This window comes from Pseudorca crassidens, chromosome 15 (genome assembly GCF_039906515.1).
Source record: "Pseudorca crassidens isolate mPseCra1 chromosome 15, mPseCra1.hap1, whole genome shotgun sequence".
Classification (NCBI taxonomy): Eukaryota; Metazoa; Chordata; class Mammalia; order Artiodactyla; family Delphinidae; genus Pseudorca; species Pseudorca crassidens.
Genome location: NC_090310.1, coordinates 529,359 through 555,643, shown reverse-complemented (window position 1 = coordinate 555,643; position 26,285 = coordinate 529,359). Strand labels below are relative to the sequence as shown.

The following is a 26,285-nucleotide window of genomic DNA, read 5'->3' as shown; positions in this document are numbered from 1 at the left end:
CTCTGTGCCTCCCTCTGGTCCAGGCGGCAAGCTCCGAGCTCCAGGAGGGTGGAAGCCACGGCTTGTTTGCCCCCGTCCAGCTCACGGACAAGGTGTTGGGAAGGCATCGGTGTGATCTCAGCACCTTGTGCAGAATCCGCCAGCATCGCTAGCCTCCTGCCACGTCCCGGGCCCGGCCCTCCACCCACCGCCAGCTGGCCCCTCTGTGCTCTTCCTCGGAGAGGTGACCTCCACGCAGACACAAGGAGCCGGTTCATGGGGAGGGTCTGGGGGCAGATGTGGAAGAGGAGTGGGGGGTCAGAGTGGACCAGAGAAGAGGCTTGTGGAGGCGGCCTCCCTGCAAACTCCTACTCATCCTTCCCACCTGAGCCCCGCCGTCGCCCTCTGGGTGGCTGCTGCCCCTCAACTAGCTTGTCTTCTGCTAAGGGCGTCTCTGTGGCGGCCCCAGGGCTCAGGGGCCTGGCTCCAGGGGCAGAGTGCTGCCTGAGCACGGTGCCCAGGACCCCTGAGAACGGGGTGGGGTCTGCAGGAAACCCGCTGGACCTGGGGCAGGGCCGGGCACGGCACAGAGCAAGCGGGAACGCTGGTCTGAGGCTGGCCTCTGGGTGGACGTCATCCCGGGGCCCAGCAGCCCCTGCCATCTGCCTGCATCCCCAGCTGCAGGTGGGTGGCACCTCTGTGCCTGGCAGGTGTTATCTGGCGACACTGGCCCTGCTGGGGAACCAGATGGGGACAGTGTGGAGGGGGATGCAGGAGGGAGCAGCGGGGAGCTGCGGGGAGGCCTGTGAGGATCTGCTGCACCCGTGGGGGGGCGCCCTGGAGGGTCTGCAGGGGGCCCAGGTGCAGACAGGCAGCAGCGATGTCCTAGGGTGTAGGGATGGAGGGAGGAGAGAACCCAGCTCTGCCCTGTGGTGTAGGGCCTGGGAGAGGCAGAACGGCGTCAGGCCTGGGTGGGGCTCTCGGGCCGGGGTTGGGATACGCAGCCTGTGGTGGCCACAGCAGAGAGCCCAGTGGGGGGAGCCATCCGTCCTTCCGTCCTGTCTCCATCACCTGCCGAGCACCCCAAGCTGGGAGTGACTCAGACCCTCCCCGGCCCTGGGACTTTGTCCCATAGTCAGGCCAGGCCTCTCGTGGTCAGCGCCCCTGCAGCCTGGGCACCGCACACAGGGCCTGGGCCTGCGGCCGCGTGGTGAAGGCCAGGGCAGGCATGGTGCCCAGGGTGGCGGCGCTGAGGCCGGGTGGGGGCAGCAGGCGGTACCTCTGCAGGAGACCTGAGAACAGCAGGAAGAGCTGCGACCTGGCTAGGCTCTCCCCGACGCAGACGCGGCAGCCTGCAGGGGACGCAGGGTGCGGGGTGGGTGCCGGAGGCCGTGGCGGGGCGGGGGGAGCCCTGCGGGCTTGGGACCCTGAGCTCTCGAGGCCCCGGGGACCAGGCCGCCGCCCGCGGGGCTGTGGTACCTGCAGAAAAAGGCAGGAAAGCCGCCCGCTTCACGAAGCGCCCGTCGGCGTCCAGAAGTGGCCCGGGTTGAACTGGCGGGGGGGTCTCCCACTGCGTCTTGTCCAGGAGCACGGAGCTCGGGAGGGGCACCACAGGCGTTCCCTGTGAGGGGCGGCAGGTGGGCAGATGGACGCCCCGTCCACCCAGGCGGCCCCAGGCGGGGAGCACAGGGAGGGGGCCCTGAGGGGGGTGGGAAGGCGGGGCGGGGCCTGGCAGGGATCTGCTGGGGGTTCGTGCTTAGCCCCAGGGGACCCCCGTGGTGTGGCCCCGGGTCTGCTGTGAGGGGCTGTGCGGCCGAGGGCTGCCCCCCGATGAACCACCCGTCTCCTGCCTCCTATGGGGAGCCCTGGCATCAGGCACCTGAGTCCCTGAGACCCCCAGCCCCGTCTGCCATGAACGAGAGGAACAGGTCCGGGGTGGGGGGCCTGGCCCTCCCACCTTGGGGAGCAGGTAGCCGCCCAGCTGGGTGTCGGAGGCTGTGCACCGCGGCACGTGGGGCAGGAGGGTGATGAAGCACTGGACCTCATGCAGCACGGCGTTGGTGTAGGGCAGGGAGCGCTGGTCCTCCAGCCGGGGGGACCGCCCGGGCCCCAGCACTCGGTCCGGATCCTCCTGCACCCGGCCTGCGGGCAAGAGGGTGGGCGCCAGCGTCCCGGGGAGCCTCTGCCCCTTGGTCCTGGGCCCTGCGGGAACGGGCTCACGGGCTCACCCTGCACGCTCGGGTGCTTGCCCATCAGGAGGGCGGCCCACTGCAGCGTGGCGGACGTGGTCTCCGTGCCAGCCATGTCCATGTCCAGGGCACAGGCCACCACGTTGGCCTCGGCAAACAGGCCCTCGGGGTCTTTCCCCTGCAGAGGTGGGTGGGGCTGGGCTCAGCTGGAGGCTGGCTCCATGGATGCCCCCCCAGCCCCAGGCTCAAAAAAGGCATAGAAGACAGAGGCCTGGCGGGAAGGATAGCGCCAGGATCCACCGAGCACTACGGCATTCTGGGTTCACCGCGGCCTTACGACCGCCCCATTTCACAGATGGGGAGACTGAGGCTTAGAGAGGCTCCGCACCAGGAGGTGGAACAGTATGGCGTGGGGCCAGCATGGCTCCCTACCCAGCCCCTCTCCTCCTGGGGGGGGCCCCAGCAGGCCCCCCACCAGGAGGTGGAGCAGTATGGCGTGGGGCCAGCATGGCTGCCTCCCCAGCCCCTCTCCTCCTGGGTGGGGCCCCGGCAGGCCCCCCTGGTCTCCTGGGTGGTGGGGTGGGTCTTGCCCACACCTGGCCCTGCTGGATCAGGGCGTCCAGGTAGCTCCGCACGGGCCCTCGCCCAGGCGCGGGGGGCCGCCGTGCCTCCGGGAGGTTCCTCAGGATGGCCCGCACCGCCGCCACCTTCCGCAGGACGGGCCGGTGCAGCTGGAGGAGGGCCCCGAGCCAAGGGTAGATGTTGAACAGCTGGGGGCAGGGGGCAAGACGGCGTGGTTGGGGGGTGAGGGCACAGGCGCCACAGCCCCACCTGGTGAGGGGCGGATCCGTACTCCAGCAGCTGTGCTCACCTGTCCGGGGTCCCCTGGCGCAGCCCCAGACCCCAGGTAGAGGTGCCACAAGGGGGCACCTGCTCCCTGCTCACGGGGCCCCTCTCTCACCCTCCCAGTGGGACCAGCAGCCACAGGGGCTCTGATGAAGTCGTCTACCTGAGTGCAGGAAGGAGGGGCCGCTCGACAGGTAACACCCCTGGGGGTCCGTGCAAGTCACAGCAGGAGCCTGCCATCATGGCCCCCCCGTTCCCCCACCCACCAAAGCGGGGAAGACGGAGAAGGGCGAGGGCTGCCGCTGTGGAAGTAACTTTGAATGTGCTGGGTCATTAGAAAAACGGGGACTTGCAAACTTCAGAGTTTCAGCTCACGACGTCGTGAAACGGGGCTCACGGCACAGCCTGTCTGACACGGTTGTCAGCCGCCCTCTGACTACACTCGCACCACCGTGTCCCCCAGAATGCGAGCCATCACACGGGGCACAGGCACGGGAGGCCACGGAACATTCTGTCTCCCTGGAGCCCCCGACCCTCTGGCCTCCATCCTCCTGGGGCTCCCTGGCGGGACTCGGCCAGGCTACTCTCGGGCGGAGGCCACATCTTCCTGCCCGTCCGAGCCTCCTCCAGCCGCAAGGGATGACTTAGAATCAGGACCCAAGCCATGAGTGCCCGCTCCACACTCACGGGCTCGGGTCCTGGAGAGACGGGGCTGAAAAGTACATGTGAGCCACGTGCCAGCATACGTGCGTACCCTGCCTCAACGTGCGTGCCTGAGCACGTTATGGTTAAAACTGGTAACGGGGGCTACAGATGACAACAGTTACCTTCTGGAAAATGAAATGGCGTAGCCCTGGGGGTTCTGAGAGCCAGGATGGATCCCTGTGATTCCTGAGGCTGAGGGAGGACCCCCGGTTCAAGGGCTGGGGGCCTGCGGGACATCGAGCCCCATATCCGGGGAAGAAATGCCCGGGTCCCACCCGCACCTCTGAGCAGATGCCTCTATTGCTGACGGAAGGTGTGGAGGAGGCGGCGAGGACCCCTGCCCCTCGTTTCCCAGGAGCACGGGGGACTGGCCTGGGGTCGTGTGGCCGGTGGAAGCGCGCCTGGGGCCTGCTGTGCTGCTTCCCGAGGCAGCAGCTCGGCTCTCCCTGCCCCCACCCAGCAAGCGGGGAGCAGCGACCTCTCACCTGCAGGCCGGGCGTCCCCAAGAGGACCATGACCTCGTCGATGAGGCCCAGCAGGGACACGAACACGGGATCCCGGTAGTCGAACCGCTGGCCAAAGAGGAGCATGAAGGTGATGTTGGAGGGAGCCCAGCCGAGCAGGGCCAGTCGGAAGGGCCGGCCTGGGGGCGGAGAGAGGCCTCAGAGCTGAGGGGCCCCTGGGAAGGGGGCGCGCTGGCCCCCACTCACCTCTGTAGCTGTCTAGCTGCGCCGTGAGGCACCTCAGCTCCTGCAGGACCTTGTCGGCCATGGGCGCCCTCCCCACGCCCAGGCCGCGGAGGGTGCGCACGGTGAGCTGGCGGGCGGCCCTCCAGCACTACCCGGAGGAGGAGAAGACGCCTGCGGGCCGGACACCCCCGTGAGCGGCCCGGGTGATGCAGGAGGGAGCAACGGGGGGCTGACAGACGGGGTGGGGGCCTGGCTGGGGCCTCACTCCCTCCCCCAAGTCTGGCCCCTGGAGCTGGCCTCGGCTGGCCCAGCCCTTTCTGGTGTTCCCTGGTCCCCGGGGGGCCCAGCTTGCCGCGTGGACACCCTGGCGCTCCCCCTGGGCCACACTGGGAGCGCTCCCTCAGCTGCCGCAGGTAGGGGGACCGACCCTTCTCCTTGGCCCCTCTCTGCCTGGCGGAAGCCCCCTCACCCCGCCACACACCTACCCCCACCTCCCTGGATGAGCTGGAAGATGGCGATGGGGGGCCGGCCGGCCAGCTCCTGTCCAGTGCCCACCAGGGCCTCCCTCACCACCTCGTAGCCGGTCAGCACCGTCGTCTTCTGGCGCCCCAGATGGACAGCGAACACCGGCCCGTACTGTTCCGCGAGCTGTGGGGACAGGCAGGGATCAGCCTGCGGCCCCACCCCCAGCTCCCCTGGGAGCCCATCAGGCCCCGCCCACCATATGTGGAGGACTCAGGGAGGCCCCTGGGCCTCTGTGTGGGCCCCTCCCTTCTGTCCTCCCGGCACCCCTGCCTGGGACGGGAGGGCTGTTGTCTCCCCACTTTACAGATGGGGAAACAGGCCTGGGGGTGGGAAGTGAGTTGCCGTGGATCACACGGAGGCAGCAGGGCCCGCCACTCTTGGCCACTGCCCACTCTGCCACCGCCGTGCAGACAGTGGCCTCCAGGGCCCGGCACTGGGCACAGGGCCTGAGAACCCTGGTGCCTGCAGGCTGACTTCACGGGTCATCGCGGCTCCCCACCCGCCTGCAGGGCCTGGGGGCCACGAGGCAGCCTCGTGGTTGGGTCCTGGAGGCACCCCAGCCAAGTGATCATGGGAGCTGGAGCTCAGTGGAGGGGGCAGTGGGCTGGGTGATCCCCGAGGGTGGGGCCAGGCCTGTGCCTCTGCTTCAGCGGGTCAGCCAGCTCGAGGTGGGCGAGGGTGTTCAGCCTCCAGCCCCGGTGGGAGGAGCCACACCCAGCAGGCGTCCCATGAGGCCCCCCCAAACCTGGTCCTCCTGCAGGCACTCATCAGAAGCTGCCTTCTCCAGTGAGCCCTCCGGGCCTGCCACTTCTGGCCCCCTGCTCCTTGGTCCGCCCATCCGTTTCCCTGTGGGGTGAAATGTCTTTCTCTTCCCCGAGGCGACGCGGGCACTTGGGCCTCCTGTGTCCCCTGGGCACGGACCTCCCACCCCACGGGGGTCCTGGAAATTGGGGCTGGGGTGCCTTCAGGGCCGGCAGGGGCCCAGGCGCAGAGCCCAGCCGAGCACGTGCCTGCCCTGACCCACCTCCATCAGCGACTGGTCCTGCTGTGCCACACACAGCAAATGTAGGCCTGACGAGGGGCAGCAGGCACGGCCCCGGGGGCCAGCGGGGGGCCGGGGGGGGCTGTGTGGGTGCAGGTGCGGAGGAGCCCCCAGAGCCCCAGGAGCAGCAGGGCCATGAGGACGGCGGTGGCGAGGCCCCAGCTCCCCTCCCGGCCGCCCTGTGCCTTATATGCGTCCCGGGAGCCCCACCCACCCCACCACCCCACCACCCCAAGAATGTGGAATGAGCAGTTTGCAGGGGACAGCCAGGCGGCTTAAAGCCACAGGCGTGCGTGGTATGTTAGGTCGAGTCTGTGGCGGGGGCTGGTGGGGCCGGGGCCGTCTGGGTGCTCCGCCTTGCTGGGGAGCGCACAGCATGGCGGCCAGTCTGCTCCCCACAGGTCTCGGCCCCTGCCCGGTCTCCCCGTCAGAACCAGGGCTCAGGGGCCTTGGGCCCCGTCCTCCCCAGGCTCTGAGGCTCCCCCTGAAGGGCTCCTTGGCCTCTTCCAAACCCACCACCACCTGTGTTCGCCCAGCTCCTCTCTGCCTGGAGCCGGGGGGGACACCAGGAGTGGAGCGGCCCACGAGGTCTGCGCAGCAAACGCCTCGAATCCTGGGACTTCAGAGGCCCCGGCGGAGAGCTCGCCCGAGTGGCGGTCTGCTCCTTGGTGGCTTTTCGAGCACTGTCACCCAGGCAGGAGGCCCTGGCCGCGCCGGGACGAGGCGGTGGGTCGCTCAGAGGGGCCCACCCCTCAGGCAGGGCTGGGCGAGCCCCCGCCCGTCTGGGCTGCACTGTGGCCTGCTAAACCCTGGTGGCCCAGCTGGGAGGGGAGGAGGTGCTGTTTGGGAAACGAGCTCTGAGGGGTGGGAGGGCTGTTGGCACCTGAAATGGCTGGGCCTGCTCTGGGCCTCCCCCAACACGAGGCTGCGGGAACCACATCCACGCCCCTGGGCCCCTCACCCCGGGGCCTGTCTCCTGGGGCACCATGCGTACCCCTACACAAACCCCAGAGCCAAGGCAGCCTGAGGGCCCTTACCCGCTCTGAGCCCCGATTTGCACACCTCCCGTGACCGGGTGCTCACTACCTCACAGGCAGACCGTCCAGATACACAGCCGTGGAGCTGCAGTGAGGGAGGACCCCTCTCTGACTGCTAGGTCTCCGGATCATCTGGGCTGAGCGGCTGGTACCAAGGCCCCTACTGGGTGCATAGGCTGGGGCTCCTGTACGCCCAGGACAGTTCACTTAATTAGTCCTGTGTGCATTTACTGAGTGCCTGCGCGTACCAGGCTCGGCCAGGAGCTAGGGCTACAGAAACGGGTGGCGCAGGGATCCTAAAAGAGCCCTCCCCGTGTGGCAGCGACTTTGCCACGGGAAGTGCCTTGGGTGTCGGAGCTGGAGAGGTGGGTCACAGGAGGAAGGGCATTCTCGCAGAAGAACAGCCTGTGCAGAGCCTGGAGGTCTGAGCTGGAAGGGGCGCTGGGAAGGCCCGGGTCATGGCCACGGGAGCCCCGCCCGGGTGACCGAGCGGGAAGGACACTTGTGGTGGGAGGGCAGTGTGGCCGAGGCGCTGGAGATGGACGCAGGGTCCCTGTGGGGGGCCTCGAGGAGCAGGCGGCCCCCACAGTCGGACGGTGCCGCTGGGGAGGACGTGTCCAGCCCCCGACAGGCTGGCGGGGTCACCCAGAAGCAGGCTCAGCTGGGAGGCATCCCATCCAGCGCGGGGTGCGCAGCGGGGGAAGGTCACGGGCGGGGCGGAGCAGGGGGGTCGGCAGTGAGGCCCCAGGATGTGAGTGCGTCGGGTCCCAGGGAAGTGATTCGGTGGAAGATGGACTGGGGCTGCTGGTGTCGTCCTCCAACTACAGGGCAGGAGATTATCCTGGGGGAACCACAGGGGCCCCGGGGAGGAGGGAGGCCGGCGGGGCGGGGAGCTGGCTCGAGCCTCTGGAACGCGGTGGGGGGCTGGGGGAGGACTTGTGTTTTTAGGCTTCAAGAGTGAGTATCCGAGAGACAGAGACCACAGGCGATATCTATGACCTGTGACCTAGCCTTGGGGTCACCCTTGGAGGAGGGGAGCCAAGGTAAGGGGGAATGGATGGGGGAGGAGCAAGGTTCTAGAAGAGTCTGGGACAGGGGAGGTGGACGGTTCTCAAAGGGTCCAGTCCGAGCTTTCCGGGGCCCGTCCCCTGGGGCGCCCGCGCTGCTCTGTCTGCAGCGTCCCGGGGCCCCGAGCCTGGCAGTCCCCACAGGCGGGGGGTGGCGCCGGCAGGGCCTGCGGGCATCTCTCCGGCACCGCCAGCCGCCCTGCCGCCTTTCCTCAGCTCACCTAGCGCCTTCTCCCCGCCCCACACCCTGAAATAACAACAATGACAATAATAAAATCCCTCCCTCACGCTCCACTCCTTTCGCAGACAAACTCCTAGAGAGAGCTGCTGCGCCCACCCGCCCCCCTCGCCCCCCTCGCCCCCGCCCAGCCCTCGGAAAGGGTCCTGCCAGCCTCCCAGCGACCTGTGTCACAGGCTCCGCCTGCGTGAGGTCCAGGGGCCGCAGCAAACTGGGCGTTTGGACAGCAGGAAAGTGTCCTCAGCTGCGTGGTGGGTGTGGGCAGGGCTGGTTCCTCGGGGTGAGGCGGGGTGCTCGTCTCCCAGCTCCAGAGGGCTGCTGGCGCCCCTCGGCCGGCCCTGATCCAGGATGGCCTCATCTGGAGACCCTTCCCTTTGTGACACCGGCCCAGGCCAGGCGGGTACATCTCTTGTGGGGCCACCAGTGAAGCCACTACAACCTCCCACACAGACTCTGATGAATGTAGGTATTAGTTGGGATATTTGTCTATTCCAGTAGGCGATAGACACCAGCAAAGAATCCGGAAGTCCAGCAAGTCCCTCAGCAAGGTGAGCACCCTCCCCGACGTACCACTTCCTCGTGCATCCTTCAGAGATGCACCCTGTCGTGTACACGCTTTGTTTTTACAGGTTTATTCACGTACGGTAAACGGCGCACGTAGAAGCGTACAATTGAATGAGCTGAGATGCATAGACACCCCGGGACCCTTCGCCACGTTCAGGACAGTGAACATCTCCATCAGCCAAAGTCTCTGCATTTTATTTTTAGGGTAACGATGTAGCCAGGACCGAGCGGGGGCCTCCTTCCCACTGTGTAACTGCTGCCTCGTCGGGCTGGGCCTGCCTGTCCGTCAGTCCGTCTCAGGCCCTTACGAACCTCCTGCTAAAAATGCCTGTGTGGGGCTTCCGTGGTGGCGCAGTGGTTAAGAATCCACCTGCCAATGCAGGGGGCACGGGTTCGAACCCTGGGCCAGGAAGATCCCACATGCTGCGGAGCAACTAAGCCCATGTGCCACAGCTACTGAGCCCGCGTGCTACAACTACTGAAGCCCGCGCGCCTGGAGCCCATGCTCTTCAACAGGAGAAGCCACTGCAGTGAGAAGCCCGCGCACCGCAACGAAGAGCAGGCCCTGCTCGCCGCAACTAGAGAAAAGCCCACACACAGCAACGGAGATCCAACGCAGCCAAAAGTAAATAAATTTATAAAAAATAAAATAAAAAGACCTGTGTGCCCGTCCCTGTGCACAGCTGCCCGGCTGCTGTAAGATAACTTCCTGGCAGCGCTACCCGAGCCAAGGGCTGCTTCTCGTCAGATCTGGCAACGTTCCCACCCGGGGAAGCAGCTGCACCCGCGATGCCCCACACCCCAGGTGAGGCCCCTCCTGCCCCCGCGTCTGCAGGGCCTCAGGAGGAGCCGCCTCCTCCGGGTGTCCCTGGTCACCGCCGCGCCTTCATTTCCTGCCCCCCGATATCTGACACCAAATGCTGGGGGGTCTCCTGAGCTCTGCTCCAGGCCAGCCGGTCCCTTTTCTCGGCAACAAGAGTGATTTTTCAAGCTCGTGACCCCTGAACTTTGAGGTGGCGCCCACACCCTGGAGTCCAGAAGGGCCCCCTGCCTCTGCATTGCATCACCTGAACCCAAGGGTTCTGTGCCTGCTGGGACTCTTCATAGGGAAGAAACCCCGAAGTGGCTGGAGCAGGGCACTGGGTCGAAGGGCATCCCCCCGACATTCACACCAACCCAGAGCCTCAGAATAGGACCTTGTTTGGAGGGAGGGTCTTTAGAGAGGTCATTCTGCCCCTCGCGCAGTGACAGAGGCAGAGGTGCAGGCCACAGCCACAAGCTAAGGAGCGTGGGAGCCCCAGAAGCTGAAAGGGGCAGGAAGGACCCCCCCCTCCGCTGGAGCCGCCGTTGGGAGATGGCCCTGCGACACCAGCCTCCAGAGCTGACAGGGTGTGAGTTGATGGTGTTTGCAGCCCCCTAGGCTGTGGTCCTGTTAGGGCAGCCCCAGGAGACCGTGGAAGCAGAGTTCAGAAAATTACCCCACTCGCAGAAACGAGGCGAATGGGTGACGTGTGTCCCTTCACGGGGTCACTGTCTAACCAGCCTGCCGGGTGTCGCTCGGCCCGGGAGGGTTGCTTTCTCTGACTTGCCATTTACTATCGACCAGGCCCAGGTGCCACGAAGCTGGAGCTTACCTTGCGGAAAATAGGAAAAGTGCAGGTGATTTTCCCCCATAAACATGCAGGTGACTTCTGTCTGGCGGAGAAGATAAGCAAGGTTGTGGCTTTATTGTCCTGTTAAGACATTAACCTGACATCGATGTTAGGCGTTAACTCCTGAGCCCAGCTCAGCAGCCTCGTTCCGGAGCTCCTTCTCTGACTGCACGTGGATCCGTCAGGGTTTGACGTTCTTCTTTGAACCAGCCTTGCCCTCTAGACTCGTTCACCTTGTTAAGGGGTGAGATAAAATTCTGACACGTGCTCAGCATATATTTGGCTGAAAGCCTTTTGAAAATGACACTTAGACAGCAGAATTTGTTGAAGTGGGAAGATCATCTCTTCGTTTCAGGCAAGGGTAGATCCAGGGACCAGATGATGTTATTAGCATTTGGATGAATTCTCCTTGCTCTTGGGTCTGCTGGCTGCACTCTGGGGCGAGTCACGGTGGCCAGACGACAGCCGGCCGCCCAGGCTCGCGTCCTCCTAGCCGCAGTCCAGTGTGCAGTTCCACTGGCTCTGTCCTGGTGCTCAGGCAGAAGCCTGGGGATTGTTCTGGTCAGACCTGATTGGCCAGGCCCCCCGCTGGCCAGGGGTCGCCAGGCTCCTACTGGGGCTTAGGTCACACCTGGCCTTGACACCCGAGGTTCAGGGTGTTCCCTAGAGGGGTCTGGAGTTGCACACACCTGGCTCCACACTCAGCGCTTCCATCCACTTGTTAGCTGAGGCAGACGGCATGTTGCAATGACAGCACCCAGCCCATAAGTTCTTCATATAACTTGCCCTCCGCCCGTGGAGAGCAGGGGCCCTGCCCTTGAATTTGGGTGGGAGCTTGTGACCACGGCGGAGGCAATGCTGTGTAACATTTTTTTTTAATAAATTAATTTTATTTATTTATTTATTTAGGCCGCGTGGGGTCTTCCTTGCTGTGCGCACAGGCTTCCTCTAGTTGTGGCGAGCAGGGGCTACTCTTCGTTGCGGTGCACGGGCTTCTCATTGCGGTGGCGTCTCTTGACCTCAAGCCAAGGGGCTTGGCCTCTCTGCGTCTCTACGTGTGACATGAGGGTAATAATACCTGCCCAACTATGCTCATTCTACAAAAATATTTTTTTATTTTTATAGATTGATCGATTGATTGGCCGCACCACATAGCATGTGGGATCTGAGTTTCCCTGCCGGGGATCGAAACTGCGCCCCCTGCAGTGGAAGCGCGGAATCTTAACCACTGGACCACCAGCGGATTCCCTCTTCAAAAAATATTAACAGAACACCTACTGTGTTCTGGGCACTGTTCCCGGCCCCGTGACCCCACACGAAACAGCCCGGCGCGTAAGAGGGGTTCCAAAAACATTAGCTCCTTCCCCAATTTTCAGATCTGTGCACTGCTAAACATCTCCTACAAAGCAATAACCGCTTGTCAGGTACAGACATGTCAGTTAAAAGCTGGCCGTCACCTCCAGGTCACTGGGCCTCTGGTGCTTCAGTGGTCCCTCAGGGCCGCCAGACGGAGAGGTACGGGCAGCCCTGGTGGGGATGGGCTGTTCCTTTTACTGCTAAGTGGTACGATCTAGTCAAGTGGAAAAGTGCTACTTGCTGGGTAATAAAAGCTTCCATTGTTCACCAGCCCTGGAAACATATTAATGAATAACCCAGTGTGCGGCCCCTGGCCCCAGCGGTGTGAACGGTTGTTAATACGGCAGGAACAGGTACAATCTTCCTTTTGTAGTTTTAAGTGGGCCCAGAGCCCCAGGTCGACCAAGGCCCAGACAACGGGATGGGCTCTCCCTGCAGACCCCTGTTGTCGCCCCACAGACGTTTGGTGGAGCTCTGTGCTGGCTCTGGACAGAGAATCCAGCCTCAGGCACAGAGATCCGGTGGTGTGCACCACGGGTGGGGGGGCGGGCTTCAAGTGGGTGGAGGCAAGCAGATGCCTTCTGGAGGAGGGGGCACCCAAGTCAGCCCTGGAAGGGGGCAGGCCTGTGGGGGAGGGGCTGCTGGGACTGGCTGGCAAGCTCCTGACATTACAAGGGGCAGGGCCTGGGGGGAGGAAAGCTTGTCCAGAGGGGCCAGTGGTGACTCTGTGATGCTAAGGCCCCTCTGTGCTTACGTCTGGGGCCTGGCACACGGCGGGTGCCAGTGACTGTTATGCAGGTGGGGATTGGAGCTCAGGGCAGAATCACAGACAACAGGGTGTGCTGGGCGGGTGGCCTCCCACTTTCCCCGTCACCCAGATGAAAGCCAGAGGCTCTGCCCAGGGTGCAGGGCTGGGAGGGGCTCGGCTGGGGAGAGCTGGGGTCCCCACTGAGCCCTTTCCCTGTTGTTACTGTTGTCATAACAACAATAATAAATGACCACCAGGGGCTTAACTGTTTATGATGCATTTTTACTCTCTTATCTGTTGAATTGTGTCCCCAAATTCATATGTTGAAGTCCTAGCTCCCCCTACCTTTTCGGGAACAGGGTCCTTGCTGATGTAATTAGTTAAGGTGAGGTCATCGGGGTGGGCCCTAACCCAATACAAGTGCGTCCTCATAAAAGGAGGAGATTTGGACAGTGACACGCAGGGAGAGGCCACGTGATGAGGCAGAGATAGGGTGATGCATCCACAAGCCAGCAACCCACCAGCAGGGATGGGAGAGGCCAGGAGTGGACGCTCCAATCTCAGACGACTGGCCCCCAGAACTGTGAGAGAATTTCTGTTGTTCTAAGCCGCCCAGAGTGTGCACTTTGTTACGGCAGCCGCAGGAAGCTAACGTTCCTTCCTTCTCACCAGGCAAGCACCAGGATTAGGCCCTGGTGCCCAGTGGGGAGAAGCCCCTGCAGACTCTCGGGGATACAGAGACCCATAGGCACAGCCTGCAGGACCGTTCAAGTCTGCTGTGTGTCCTTGGGCAAGTTGCTGAACGTCTCTTAACTTCCATTTCGTCATCGTGAGGGGGTGACGGCTGGACCCTCTGCCGCTGGGTTGCCCTTAGGGTCATAGGGTCCCGCAGAGCAATTGGCGGAGGGTCCGGGCCTTTTAGAGCCCGGGGGTGGGGCCCTGGTGGTGAGGGCGAGCCCTATAGGGCGAGGGGCGGGGCCCAGAGACCAGGGGCCGTTCGCCGCTCGACGTGATCGGCGCTCCTGCGGGGGCCTGCTTGGCGCTCGGCCGGCCGTCCTGCGTACAGCGCGCGTCGCTCTTGGAGACTCCGGGCGCCGCCATCATGTCGACGGCCATGAACTTCGGGTCCAAGAGCTTCCAGCCGCGGCCCCCGGACAAGGGCAGCTTCCCGCTGGATCACTTCGGTGAGCGGGGGCGGTCGGGGCTCCCCGGCCGGACCGGCGCAGCTCTGGGCCGGCTCGTTGGAGCCGCGCGGCCGGGGAGGCACTGGCGTCTGCTCGCGGTGCGGGCGGGGCCGCTGAGGCTGGGTTCGGCCCGGCCGCGTCCGGTCCCGGCTCAGGGCCTCCCGCCGCGGCCCGAGGGTGGGCGCCGGACGGGGCTGGGCCCTCGGAACCGGGGAGGGGACGCGGAGTCCCGGCCTCCAGTCTGGGGCCGACGTTGCGTTGACAGGGTCCTTCGCGGGTGTGAGGCCCGCGGGGTTAAACGGGTGTCTCGCGCGAGAGCGAAGGACGCTCCTGATCGTCGCAAACTACGTGGAAACCAAGGCTTCGGAGATAGGTTTCTGGGTGGATTTTTCGTGTGCCAGCATTTTACTGAGAAATGTTAGACACACGCGGCGACGTCGGGAGAATCCCGCGTGAGCTGCCCGGCGCCGCCGCCTGGATGCCCTCCTTCTCCTGTACTTGCTTTCCCACTTGGTACATTTGCTTTTTCCAGTCTGTTTCCAGCGTGTTTCGGGAGGAAACCAGTTTTCAAAAGGGGAGGAGGGGTTCTGCCAGTAAGGCTGCGGGGCGGGCCTGTGATGTTTTCACTTTAAGAAGGAAACGCTTTTCTGTTTGTTACAGGGGAATGTAAAAGCTTTAAAGAGAGATTCATGAAGTGTCTCCGGGACAACAGTTTCGAAAATGCTTTGTGCAGAAACGAGTCAAAAGAGTATCTGGAGTGCAGGATGGAGAGGCAAGTACATGCCAACGGTTATTTGTGGCTTCTCCCCCCTCCCGCGTCTCTGGCTAAAATGTTGATTCCCAGAGGCCTCAGTTCAGCTTGTGTTTCGGAACTGTAGGGCTGCTTGCCCGCGAAGTTGAGGCTTTTCAGAGATTCAGTTGTACTCCAAGTCGTTTAGCAAAATCACGGGAACCTTTTCTCCCGTGATAGCATTGGACATGATTGCCCTCCTCCGAGTATTTTTTCTTCCCAAGTTTGGGTGCTACTGACATGTCGTTCAGCTTTCAGAATCGCACATCATAAAAATGCTGACTGAGTCGAAAGACTTGAAGATTTGTGGGTACACAGCTTATTCCTTTAAATATTTTTCTTGAAACAAAAGTACGTGCTCTGTTGTTTTGTTCCACGTCGGCTCAGAGCTGTTTGCAGCGTGACAGGCGAGACAGTGGGCCCTGTAAGGAACGATGAGCGACGAGTGATTCTTCCTGCCTTAATCAGAATTTACTGGATGTCACCTTTAAAGAAAACAAGAACGCTCTTAACTGATCTGTTGAGATTTTCTTTATAATAAGTACTATTGTAAACCTTCACGGGGAAAGTGTGTAACGTACAATTACGTCCTTGGGTGGGAACTTTTATTTCTGCCTTTTGAGCCCTTCGTTAGTTCACTAAGGAGTCGAGTCATCAGAGGCCTTGTCTGAAGACAGGTTGACATAAAGCTGAGCCTCATTTTCATTTTCCCTTAACAAACTCAGACATTCCGCCCCAGGCAAGATCTGCTGTGCTTCTCAGGCCCCGGTGTGTTGAGGGCTGTCGGGGACACTGGGGCCTTTGAGGGGGACGGACCCTCAGGTGGCTTCCTGAGTCGCGCAGGCTCGCGGTGCTGGCATCTGACGACGGGCCGGCCCCGGCCCCGAGTAGCGCATCAGTCGGATCTGCACGTTCCAGTCACTCTCTTTCAAATTGATGCGTCTTCAAAACACCTGAACTCCTTGAGTTTCTTCTTGGTGTGGCCACGCCTCCGAGACTGAGTTTGGAGCTGGTCTCCGCCCTGTGTGAGGGTGTGAGCAGGTCGCCCGCCTCCCCGAAGCTCGGGTCACCGTCCCTGGGTCAGTCATCCCTGGGCCAGCACGCGGCCCAGCAGCTCCTGCGTGAGGTTGCTCGGAGGGTTTGGCTGGTTGGGTCCCAGAGCAGCTCCTGCTGCCTGACCAGGGCTTCCAGGCAGGGCCAGCAGAAGCGCCCTCTTTTCCCCATTTGCCCCTGGGAGGGAGCTGCCCGCGCCTCCATGTGGTGGCCCCTCACCCAGCGCAGCTTTTGGGCACCATCCTCCCTGGGCCGCTGAGGACGTGGGGAGACGGGGACGCGGCCGGCCGCTCTGTGGGTCCCACGATTCAAGTGGCTTCACTGGTTGGTCAGGCGACGTTTGGATGAATGTACGGGGATGTATGTGTTTCTGACTTGGTCATTTATTTTGACTGGAGACTTTCAGTTTGTTTTCAATGAAAATCCTCAAACGTACAGAAGCAGAGGATCGTCTAGATCTCCATAACCATCACCCAGATTCAGGATCAAGGTTTTTCCCATTTTGCCCTCATCCATCACCCTTTTTAAAGCCTCTTTTCTCCTCCTCTTTTTTCCTTTCTGCCGACATTCCAAACCTTATTTTGCCCCTACCTACTTCACGTGTGTCGTTTTAAAAACCAGACCGTGGTAGGGTTTGCAAGTCGCCTCACGAGGACTCGTGAGGACAGGGCGTCAGCCTGAAGTGGACGTGTCTGCGACTTAGGTGGGGGCACGTTTTCTCACAGCACCAACTGTTAAAATTGAGGTTGCACTGTCGGCAGAGACCCAGCAAACACACGTGTGATCCCCGACCTCAGGTCCGGTTCCCGCCTGAGGCCGGGCCTCCTGACCGGGTGCCAGAGGGTAGAGCAGACAGTCCTGGGAAAGCCCTCTGCCCGACCCAGGTGCGGGCAGGTTCCCTCTGGAGGCGCCGTCTCCTGGCCTGTTCCAGCTCCCAGCGACGCCGTGTCCTCAGCCTGAGGCCCCTTTCTCCACCCTCACGTTCCGCAGAGCTGCATCCGGTCCCTCCTCTCTCCTCTTTACATTTTTTCTCTCTGACCAGAGCCAGCAAAGTTTCTCTAATTTTAAGGATTCATGGGATTAGGTTGGGTCCACCTGGATAATCCACGGTGGTCTCATCTCCAGACTGGCTGATTGACGTTATTTTCATCTTCAGCCTTAACCCCCCTCCCGTGTAAGGTCGCACTCACAAGCTCTAGGGAATAGGGTGTCCTTTGGGAGTCGTGGTCCTGCCGACCGCAGTGGAGCTGACAGTCAGTTGTAAGAGCTGTCGGCCAGTTGTACTCTTGGCAGAGGTGTGGGAAGGTTTATCATTATTTGCCTGTTTTGGGTTTAAGGAGTGTCTTGTGCATCCCATCACTGTACAGTTGGTTTAATCTGCTGACAGGTTAGATTGTGCCACCTGGGGTTTGCGATTCTGGGGACATCGTCTTAAGGACTGTTGCTGGGCCACTGGGTTTCGTGCGCATGGCAATCGGGGGCAGGTAAAGGGGGCAGGAATGGAGGGACTGCACCCCGGAGCTGCCAGGCTCTCCTTCACCCCTGCACCTCAACGCGCTCTGCCTCTGGTCTCCTGCTGGCTGTCTAGGCGGCCGGCCCCGCGAGTTCCGGGGCCACATGACGAGGGAGGTGTGGCCGGGAGCACGGCGGGGCTCCTCTGTCCCAGCCTCGGCTGCTTCCTGCCCCTCGGGGGTGCAGGGCTAAGGGTACCGCTCGGGGTCTGTTCCCAGGACGGAGTGGTTGGGGGTGAGATGGTGGCGGGTGCCCAGGGCCTACCTCGGCCCCGCGTGGACAGGGCTTGTCCTCCCGGCCACCCTGACAGCTCTCACTTTTCCTTTCAGGCAGCTGATGGTACCAGAACCCCTGGAAAAACTGGGATTTGGAGATTTGATAGATGGAAAGTCAGAGACAAAATCGGAACCGTGATGGGAAGAAGCCCGCAGAGCTGTGTGGGTTGTCCGATGACCTGCCGCCCCAGCAGCTTGCTTGTAGGTATCGTGGCTCAGGAAGGGGCTTTGGTGACGCCCGCGAGGTGCCACTCGAAATAAAGACATACACCCCTCCCTGATCGATGCGCCTCGTGGCTGGGAGATGGCTCGTCTTCTGAAACTCCCAAAGGGATTCTGGAAAACCGTTGTCCCTTTTAGATCCCATTTTCCCCCAGGAGTGTTAGGTTTTATCTTTAAGTTCAGGTGTGCGATGGGGCTCCCGGGAAGGTGAGGTGCCGGATGACGTCCGCCTAGTGAGTGGACACCGCAGGTTCCTGTGAGACGCTGGATTCACATCACGGGTTCTGCGTGTCTTTTCGGTGCAAAAGTGATAAATGTTCACGAATTGTGGTCTGTCATGTAGACAGAGATTATCAGGAAAACGTTTCCTAGCAAATGCGTTTCTCTTTGTATTCATAAATATACGTGCCTTTTCTTTCTTTTTTTCTTTCTTTTTGAGGATAAACTTGGAAGTGGGAAGCAGCCTGGCTTTTGATTTTTCTGACTTCTTGATTTTTTTTTTGCTGATGGACAAACACCACGTATCTTTCTAGTCCAGGGGCATTTTCTGATTTGGATCAGACGATACTTGTTAAACTAGATGGTTTAATTTTAAGAACTCATTTGCTGTAACTGAGAAACAGAACGTCCCCCCGTCGATCGATGTGCACAGTAGCCTCCAGTGCTTTTACTCCGAGGAAGCCCCCGAGACGGCAGCCATCCCTGCTTCCCGGCCAAACGTGGTCGGGGCAGCGCGTTCCCGCTGAGAGCTGCCCAGGGCGCTGTCAGGACAGACCTCCTGGGGGTGCAGACCCCGCGATGGCGTTTCTAGGGCGCCTTGTCGTGTGGGCTCAGAACCACAGCAGAGCCCCCGGACTTGCCCTGTGGACTGCCTTCCCCGACCCCCCCAGTCAGCTGGCTTTTGTCCCAGTGTGGCCAGTGCTGGGAGGGTCCAGGTGTGTCCCCGCTGGTGGGGACAGCCGGCCCTGATCCCCCCCTTCTTCTGCCTGGCAACCCAGGCCAGGCTCCGGGAAACCCTCGTGGTCTGCTCCTCGGCCGTGTCCAGTTCTCTGTGTTGACGTCCCTCTGCCTCGGTCCTACGGTGATGGCCATTACTAGGTCAGGCCCTCCCTGATGGTCCCTCTGAGGCTGGTCCCATCTCCACGGGGCTCCCCAGCACCAAGGGCTTCATCTGTGGTTTGTCACTGTTCAGCATCGGCTCTCTGTCTGTGCTTCTAATTGTTCTGCAGGTGGTTTCCATATTTTTAGCTAGTTTATGAAAAGCCGTGGTTTCTATCAGCAAAGTGAGGCACGAACATATTTTGTGTTTTCCAACAGTGCAGCGTCACACACACACAAGGTTATTTAGCGCAGCATTGTCTGCAGTTGGAAAGCATTTAGGGACGGGGCCCTGGGCGGCCACAGGAAGGACTGGGGGAGAGAGAACGGAGCGCCCCGCGCTGCCCCAGGGTGGCTCACCGTGAGCGGGCTCCGAGAGGGAACCAGGGCCCAGAGAACGCCGTGGTGAGAGAGAGAGAAGGAACCAGCACAACACCCGCGTGCCTGAGCAGCAAGAAACTACGGAAGGCAAACTGGAAACCAGTGAGGATGGTTGCCGACAGGTGTGGGGTGGGGGGCAGCTCTCTGAGTGCTTCTGACTCGGAGCCATGTTCTTATTTTCTGTGCTCAAAAGATAAACAGGGACGTGGGGGGGCCACCGTGGGACAGCGGCAGTGACCCCGAGCCCAGCCGTGTCGCAAACGCTGACTCTGCCCACGGCAGAGGGGCCGGTGGGACGGGACTTGTCCAGGTAGCTTTGGAAAATAGTGTTTTGATTAAAGCTAGAAACAAAAAGACGAGATTTGTACCCTGGTTAGTATGTTTGTTCTTCATGTGGACAGTGGTTCTGAGGCTGTGAATTTTAAGGTGGAAAAAGCTGGAGCTGTGCTGTGGGTGATGAGAGCCGGGGCTGTGGGATCCTGGCTCTCGGACATCTGCCAGGGCAGCGGGTAGAGAAGCAGACGTGTAAGTGTGTATGCGTGCGCGCGTGTTCGTACGGACGTCCCCTCGCTCTGGGCACCAAGGGACCAGGGGCAGTGACCTCTGGCAGCACGGATCTGAGCCTCTCTCCAGCAGGAGGACCCAGGGGCAGGAAAGTCCAGGTGAGCCTGGACCCTCTTGTGTCAGAAAGTAAGGAATTGCTGGAACCATGATGGGCTTGTCGAGAGGACATGCGATGGAGCTCCCAGTGGCCCGATCGGGGACCAGTGGAGCAGAAGAAGAAAGGACTGTTGTGGGCTTTGGCTGCAGAATCAGTTCCTACCCAGGAGCCCCCGTTGATGGAAATAATGAATGGGGTAAACGTATCAGTGCAGGAAGGGACACCCCTCCTCCGGGTCCCAACCCACATGGAAGGAAGGGGCGTCGGTGGTCCTGAGGTTGGTGGGCAGCGTGACGTGGAACAGCTTTGCCTGGTCTGGAGGTCGCCCTGCGAGGCACTTGGCAAGCAGCTGAGGCTTCTCAGCGTGGCTGCCTGACTGCCCGCTCCCCACAGCGCCTGCCCCAACCGATGCCCTGAGAAGGCGGCATTGCTTCTGCCGTTGTCTTCCCCGGAGTGCCTCACCTCAGTCTAATGAGCACACGCAGACACACCTGACGTGAGGGACGGGCTGCAGAGTGAGGAACAGCGCTCCCCAGAAGGGCCGCGTCCTGGACAACAGATGGAGGGGCTGCCCCGGGCCAAGGGTCCAGGGAGGCTAGGGCCACCGGGGAGCCCGAGGGCCCGCACGTCAGTCACAGCACTTACTGTCCTGTGCTCGCAGCGGGTGTCGTCGGGAGAAGCAGGCAGACAGAACTGGCCTGTTTCTGCAACTTTCTGGAAGTCTGAAATTATTTTGGAATCATTTAAAAAAATGTTTTGTGCTAAGCTGTTTGTAGTTGAACTTTCTATATACGTGATTGGGTAAATACTCACTTTGAAACATATTCATGAATCTCGGATAGAATGCAGACGCAGTGGTTTCTGCGCCAGGAGGGGACGGTCGGGCTCTTGACAAAGGGCAGCAGCGTCCCGCGCTGCCTGCTGTCTCCTGGGTCTCAGTTGCTAAAAATGCCAGGCTCAGGGGTCCAGACGTCCTGTCTGGTCCTGCCAAAGCTCCTGTGAGATATTTTTAGTTGCCCGTCATTTGTCATGTAAAGAATGTCTTTTATTTCTCATACATACTCGTCACGATGAGCCAGCGACATTATTAGAAGACAATTTCCAGAATGTTTTCCAAGTGTCCTCCTTAGGCAGGAGGTAAGCCGGAGCAATCAGGTCAGACCTGGGCCCACAGCTGCCTTCCCGGCAAGTGAGGCCAACGGAGCCCCTTGACCTGGCTCTCACTCCAGCCCCTGGGGCGGAAGCTCGGGGCGCAGGGCCAGGCCACCCTCCGTCCACAGCCTCGCGCAGGCCTCCACTCTGCTGGCTGGGCCCCAGGTCCTTTTAGCAACTCTGTGAAAACCTCGGGCAGCACACAGGGTGGCTGGAATATGTCTACTGTTAGGAAGGCAGTGTTTTTATTTTTTAAAAAGGCAAGTCAGGTTCCTTCCCCACTAAGAGGTCAGCACAGACCTGGTGGCTTAAACAACACATTCCTGCCCCAGCCCGGAGGCCACACGTCCAAAGGGGAGGGTCCGTCTCCTCCTCTTCCAGCTCCTAGAGGCACCACGGTTCGTGGCCCGAGGCCGTCCTCCATCTGAGCCAGTGGCTTCTCTCATCCCCGACTCGGCCTCCTCCCCACACCTCCCTCTGGCCCTGGCCCTCCCACCTCCCTCCTGTTAGGGCCCTCGTGATGACATTGCCCCCGCCCTGGCATAATCCCGCCTCCCTTCTCAAGACCCTTAACCACAGCTGCACAGTCCGCTTTGCCACGTGGGGCCGCAGAGTCTCAGGTTCCGGGACCAGGACGTGTGCACTTGAGGCTGGTCCTCTGCCGGCGGCAGCACCTGCCGGCGCTTTGGGAGGACGCTGGGGCGCGGCACGGGGCCGAGCGGCGGGCGGCTTGCTCGGACTCCAGGACGGCCGAGCGCCTGTCCTCATGATGCGCAGCAGCCCGGGTGTGGGTCGAATTTTCTCAGGGCTGAGTTTAAATCCCTGTGTTTTTCGGAATCTTTGGCCCTGGCTTTGCTGGGCTTGTTGCTGGCAGACGGCGGAGAATGGGTACGTACTTAATAACCGGGATCGGAAAGTCACTGCCAGCGTGGCGTGTGGGACGGGGCCCCCCTTCTTGTCAGGTGTCTGTCTGGACGTCCCCTGGTTCTCTGCAGGTGTGAGCGGGTTTGGAACCCTGAACAGCAGATGTTCAGGACGCCTGCCAGTCCGGGTGGTTTCCTGGTATTTTTCTTTTAGAAACTTTATTTTCCGTCAACCTATTTCCATTTTAAGAGTTTGTGGAAGAACAGCTTAAGACCGCTCGGTGGCGGTTCCTACCCACTCAGTGGCCTGAGCAGCGGGGAACCGCTGAACAGGCACAGAGGGCACCTGCACACCTTCGGACCAGTCCGCCACCTCAGGCTGAGCGGCAGGGAACTTTTCTTTATGGCTGTATTTTATAACATGCACATATCATTTCGATAGAAACAATAAAATCATTAGTTTAAAACTCATTGTGTTTAGTTGTATTTTATATTCTCTACAAGTTGCGTGCCCGTGGTTGTAACTTGCTGCGGCCCGTGAGCAGAGACTGTGCTAGTTTGTGTGTCGGGTGCCGTGTGGCCTTGCTGGTTGAGGGCAGGCTGGCCGCCACCAGGGCGTGGACCCTGTCAGCTCTTAAGGGAGGGGCCGCGTTGGTTCCCCGTGGGAAGTGGGAGCTCCGGCAGTGACCCCGGGGCGGGGGACAGGCTGGCCCCCACGAGCATGTCTTCCCGTCTGCGGTGCCGCTTCCCCAGCCTTTACTGGGGAAGAAAGGGCTCCTGTCTTTGGTGTCTGTCATTCTACCTGCCTGGTGCTTGAAGTCAGTCTTTTAGTGAAATTAGGTATTTATGGACTAGATAAAATGGGGCTTTATCGTTGCAGGAGGCATGAGGAACGTTCTGTTAACCCGTGCAGCAAGTGACCTTGTCTTAACACTGTGAATAAAGTCTCTCCTGGAGGGATGGAATCAAGTCTCAGCTGTGCTTGTGGAGTGGGGGTCCCTCACCCCGGGAACAGGGCCAAGGGTGCTCTTGCAGAGCCCCGGGGGGAAGCGGGCGTCGGGGAATCTCAGAGCAGCGGGCTTCCTGCCGTGTTCCCTGCAGGGCCCAGCGATAAACCCGCGACTTCCAGCACCTTCCGGGAGCCTCCATCTGCAGGATTCTGCCAGCTGCACTTGCGTGGGATTTACAGAGCTACGTGCGATGGCAGATGAGGACTCAGCTTCCGGGGGCCCAGCGGTGTCTCTGATGGCCGCTTTCTGAGTGTGAAGGGAAGCAGATCTCTTGGGCACTGGGGACAGAGTGAGGCCCCATGATGGGCGCTGGGGGCTGCAGACTGTGTTGGGGGAACAGGCAGACCCTCCCGGACGGGGAAGGTCTCCGGCACCTCGGCGCTGGGGGGACAGAGCTTTCTGAGGGTGCTGAGCCGCGTTACCACGTCAGGGCAGGGGTGGGGGCAGTTAGGGTTGGTTAGGCCAGGGGTGGGCTGGCCTTGCTACTGAAGGACAGAAGCCTGGGGGCCTTCCCCTTCTGGAGACCGTGGTCCTGGTGCCTGGGGGACAGAATGTGGTGGCGTGGCGGCCCCTGCTGGACGGTGGCGGCACTGCAGCACCTGAGAGACACCTGTGGGAGGGCTGTCCCCGGGGGCCCCCGCGAGGGGACAGTGTTATGTGCAGTGGCCTCCACTCTCCAGGACCTAAAGATTGGACCAGGGCTTTGCATGCCTGAGGCCCCAGGTCCTGCTGACACGACGGCCCAGCTGGGGGGCCCTGAGTGCAGTGGGGGCCCCAGCTGAGGCTCATCAACTCCCCCTGCCCCCCAGCGCCTGGGCCAGCGCCCTGCCCAGCACGGGCTCAGTGACGGCGGCAGGGGCCTCTCCGTCCACACCCACGGGCTGTGTGCCAGAGGGCGGTGGAGCCCCGTCCAGAGGAGACCACCCTGGGGCACAGGGAACTGGAGGAGGGCTTGCGCCGGGCCTCCGTTCCCGGCCTCACTCTGACCAGAGAGTCTTGGGCGTGATGGCTGTGGGGCCGGCTTTCCAGAGACCCCCGTGCCCTCGCTGGGTGGCAGCGCCCCATACTTGGCTTCTGACCCCAGCATTCGATGGTTGCCACCCTCACGGCCCTGGGATGGGCTGCGGTCAGCCGGGGGTTCTCACCCCCGGTGAGGTGGTGGCTGAGGCTCCCTGAGGCCGTTCCGCGTGGCCAGCACCTGAGCGGAGGGGACTCAGGCAGAGTGGCCTCCACGGGGCCTCGGCAGGAGAGCAAGACAGAGACCGAGGCAGAGAGCTAGAGGGAGAGACACAGAGAGAAGGAGAGACACGCAGAGACGGAGAGACAGAGTGCGCCCGGTGGAAGCTGCATCCTTTCCCGGCAGCCCCGGAAGCACCGTCCTCCGCGGGTGGGAGTACTCCTGGCTCCCGCCCCAGGTGGGGGCGAGCAGGTAGGTCCCACCTCTCAGTGGGAGCTGGGGGGGATGTCAGTGACGTGGTGCGAGATCCTGGGGGAGGGGAGATGGATGGATGATGGATGGACAGGGTGGGGCACAGACAGAGGACCCCTCTCTGGGAAATCCAGGACCCCTCACGCCCCGCCCCATCCCCCTGTCCGAGGCCTGTCCTGACAGGTTGGGTCAGAGCCCGGCCCGGCTCTGTCTGCAGTCTGCAGAGCCTGGTGAGCTGTGAGATGCGTCCAAAGGGGCTGCGGGCTTCCCCGCCGCCTCCCTCTGGGGGTGTGGGGGGTCCCTTGTGCTCAGTCCTCAGGCCTGTGGTCTGATCCTGGAGACAAGCCTCAGGAGGCAGGTGACCCAGGGCCTCCCCGTCACTAAGGGCTGCTGAGGGGCGGAATGAAGGACCCCTCCGTTCAGTGGACCCGGTGGGCTCAGCACAGGGGCTGGGACTGTCACGTGGAAATACTCTTCAGATCCGAGGACTCACATGAGTAGAAACGCACCCTGCCGTTTCGTGACTGGGTTCTCTCACCGAGCATCGCGTGTTCAAGGTTTGTCCAGGTTCTAGCTGTGTCAGCACTTCCTTCCTTTCCTGTGGCCGAGTCCTGTACCACTGCAGGGAGGGACCACGTTGTGTGTATCTATTCATCTGCTGATGGACGTGGGTCTTTCCCCTTTGGCTCCTGTGAGTAACGCTGCACGTGCGTGTTTCTGAGTGAACGTGTGTTTTCTGTCTTGCGTGTGTACCTCGGAGTGGCACTGCTGGGTTGCGTGGTGAGTGTGTTTAAGTGTCAGCACTGGCGAGTCTCTGGCTGAACTGCCCCCGTCCCAGCGTGTGTGCGGCCGTGTCTCGTCTCCCTGACCTCGCGTGGTGCTGAGCGGCGTCACGTGCACACTGGCCATCTGTGCGTCTTCCTTGGAGAAGGCTCTGTGCAGATCCTCTTCCCGTTGGCTTGTAAGAGTTCTTTATAAGTGAGTTTTTAAAATTTAGTTATTTATTTTATTTTTGGCTGCGTTGGATCTTCGTTGCTGCGCGCGGGCTTTCTCTAGTTGCAGCGAGCGGGGGCTACTTTTTGTTGCAGTGCGCGGGCTTCTCACTACGGTGGCTTCTCTTGTTGCAGAGTACGGGCTCTAGGTGCACGGGCTTCAGTAGTTGTGGCACACGGGCTCAGTAGTTGTGGCTCGTGGGCTGTAGAGCACAGGCTCAGTAGTTGTGGCCCGTGGGCTCTAGAGCAAGGCTAAGTAGTTGTGGCACATGGGCTCAGTAGTTGTAGCTTGTGGGCTCTAGAGCACAGGCTCAGTAGTTGTGGCTCGTAGGCTCTAGAGCACAGGCTCAGTAGTTGTGGCCTGTGGGCTCTAGAGCGCAGGCTCAGTAGTTGTGGTGCACGGGCTTAGTTGCTCTGCGGCATGTGGGATCTTCCTGGACCAGGGCTCGAGCCCGTGTCCCCTGCATTGGCGGGCAGGTTCTTAACCACTGTGCCAGCAGGGGAGCCCCTATCAGTGAGTTTGAGTTGTGCTGATTTGTGTGTGAACTGCAGATCCACGGCTGGATGTTGCTGCTGCTGCGGGCTCCCCAGACTGCATCTGGGACCTTTCCCTGCGGCTCCCGCCCCTGCCCCAGCCAGGCCGCCCGTGCTCACTGCCTTTGGGAAGCCACGTCCTGGCAGCCTCGCTCCAAGCCCGAGAGATGCTCCACCCTCCTCCTCCTGCAAGATGCTGGTTCTCTTAGGGACACCAAGCAAAAAATATTTTTAAATGTCCCCAAACCCACTAAACAACCCATAGCGCCCTGCCCCCACAGACACCCCACCCCACATGTCACCTCTGGGGACAACCCTGAGACCCTGTCTTCCCAGGGGGTCTCCAGGGCCGGTGCCGCTCTCAGATGGAGAAACCGTCCTGGTCCCAGGGGCCTGTCCCTGCTGCCCCCTGGCTTTAGGGTGGGGAGGGGCCTCCATACCTGTGTCTGTTAAGCACACGCAAAGCTCCTGAGTGGCCCTGCTATACCAAGG

General features: G+C 61.4%; 2 protein-coding genes and 1 long non-coding RNA gene across 3 annotated transcripts; 2 read left to right on the top strand and 1 right to left on the bottom strand.

Moving 5' to 3' along the window:
- Positions 1 to 1,096: 1,096 nt before the first annotated feature.
- Positions 1,097 to 6,963, bottom strand: CYP2W1 (cytochrome P450 family 2 subfamily W member 1). Its single transcript, XM_067705215.1, is given in 13 exon segments — positions 1,097 to 1,331; positions 1,459 to 1,600; positions 1,937 to 2,121; positions 2,208 to 2,346; positions 2,765 to 2,938; positions 4,205 to 4,362; positions 4,430 to 4,579; positions 4,894 to 5,056; positions 5,958 to 6,006; positions 6,008 to 6,060; positions 6,062 to 6,249; positions 6,492 to 6,522; positions 6,937 to 6,963. Coding segments are annotated over 13 exon segments (1,656 nt in total). The 3' UTR covers positions 1,097 to 1,134.
- A 1,595-nt stretch (positions 6,964 to 8,558) lies between these two features.
- Positions 8,559 to 12,159, top strand: LOC137206570 (uncharacterized). The gene is made up of 4 exons (XR_010934691.1): positions 8,559 to 8,717; positions 8,813 to 8,865; positions 8,947 to 10,777; positions 11,659 to 12,159. It is a non-coding gene; the product is annotated as an uncharacterized lncRNA (long non-coding RNA).
- A 1,505-nt stretch (positions 12,160 to 13,664) lies between these two features.
- COX19 (cytochrome c oxidase assembly factor COX19) lies at positions 13,665 to 17,732 on the top strand. Its single transcript, XM_067705285.1, has 3 exons — positions 13,665 to 13,821; positions 14,482 to 14,597; positions 17,510 to 17,732. The coding sequence occupies exons 1-3, from the start codon at positions 13,740 to 13,742 to the stop codon at positions 17,588 to 17,590; spliced, it is 279 nt and encodes a 92-aa protein (XP_067561386.1). The 5' UTR covers positions 13,665 to 13,739; the 3' UTR covers positions 17,591 to 17,732.
- Positions 17,733 to 26,285: the final 8,553 nt, after the last annotated feature.

Coding starts and splice junctions, on each gene's coding strand:
- COX19 (XM_067705285.1), top strand. CDS start 13,740: ATGTCGACGGCCATGAACTTCGGGTCCAAGAGCTTCCAGCCGCGGCCC. Junction 13,822..14,481: donor CTTCCCGCTGGATCACTTCG/GTGAGCGGGGGC, acceptor TGTTTGTTACAG/GGGAATGTAAAAGCTTTAAA. Junction 14,598..17,509: donor AGTGCAGGATGGAGAGGCAA/GTACATGCCAAC, acceptor CCTTTCAGGCAG/CTGATGGTACCAGAACCCCT.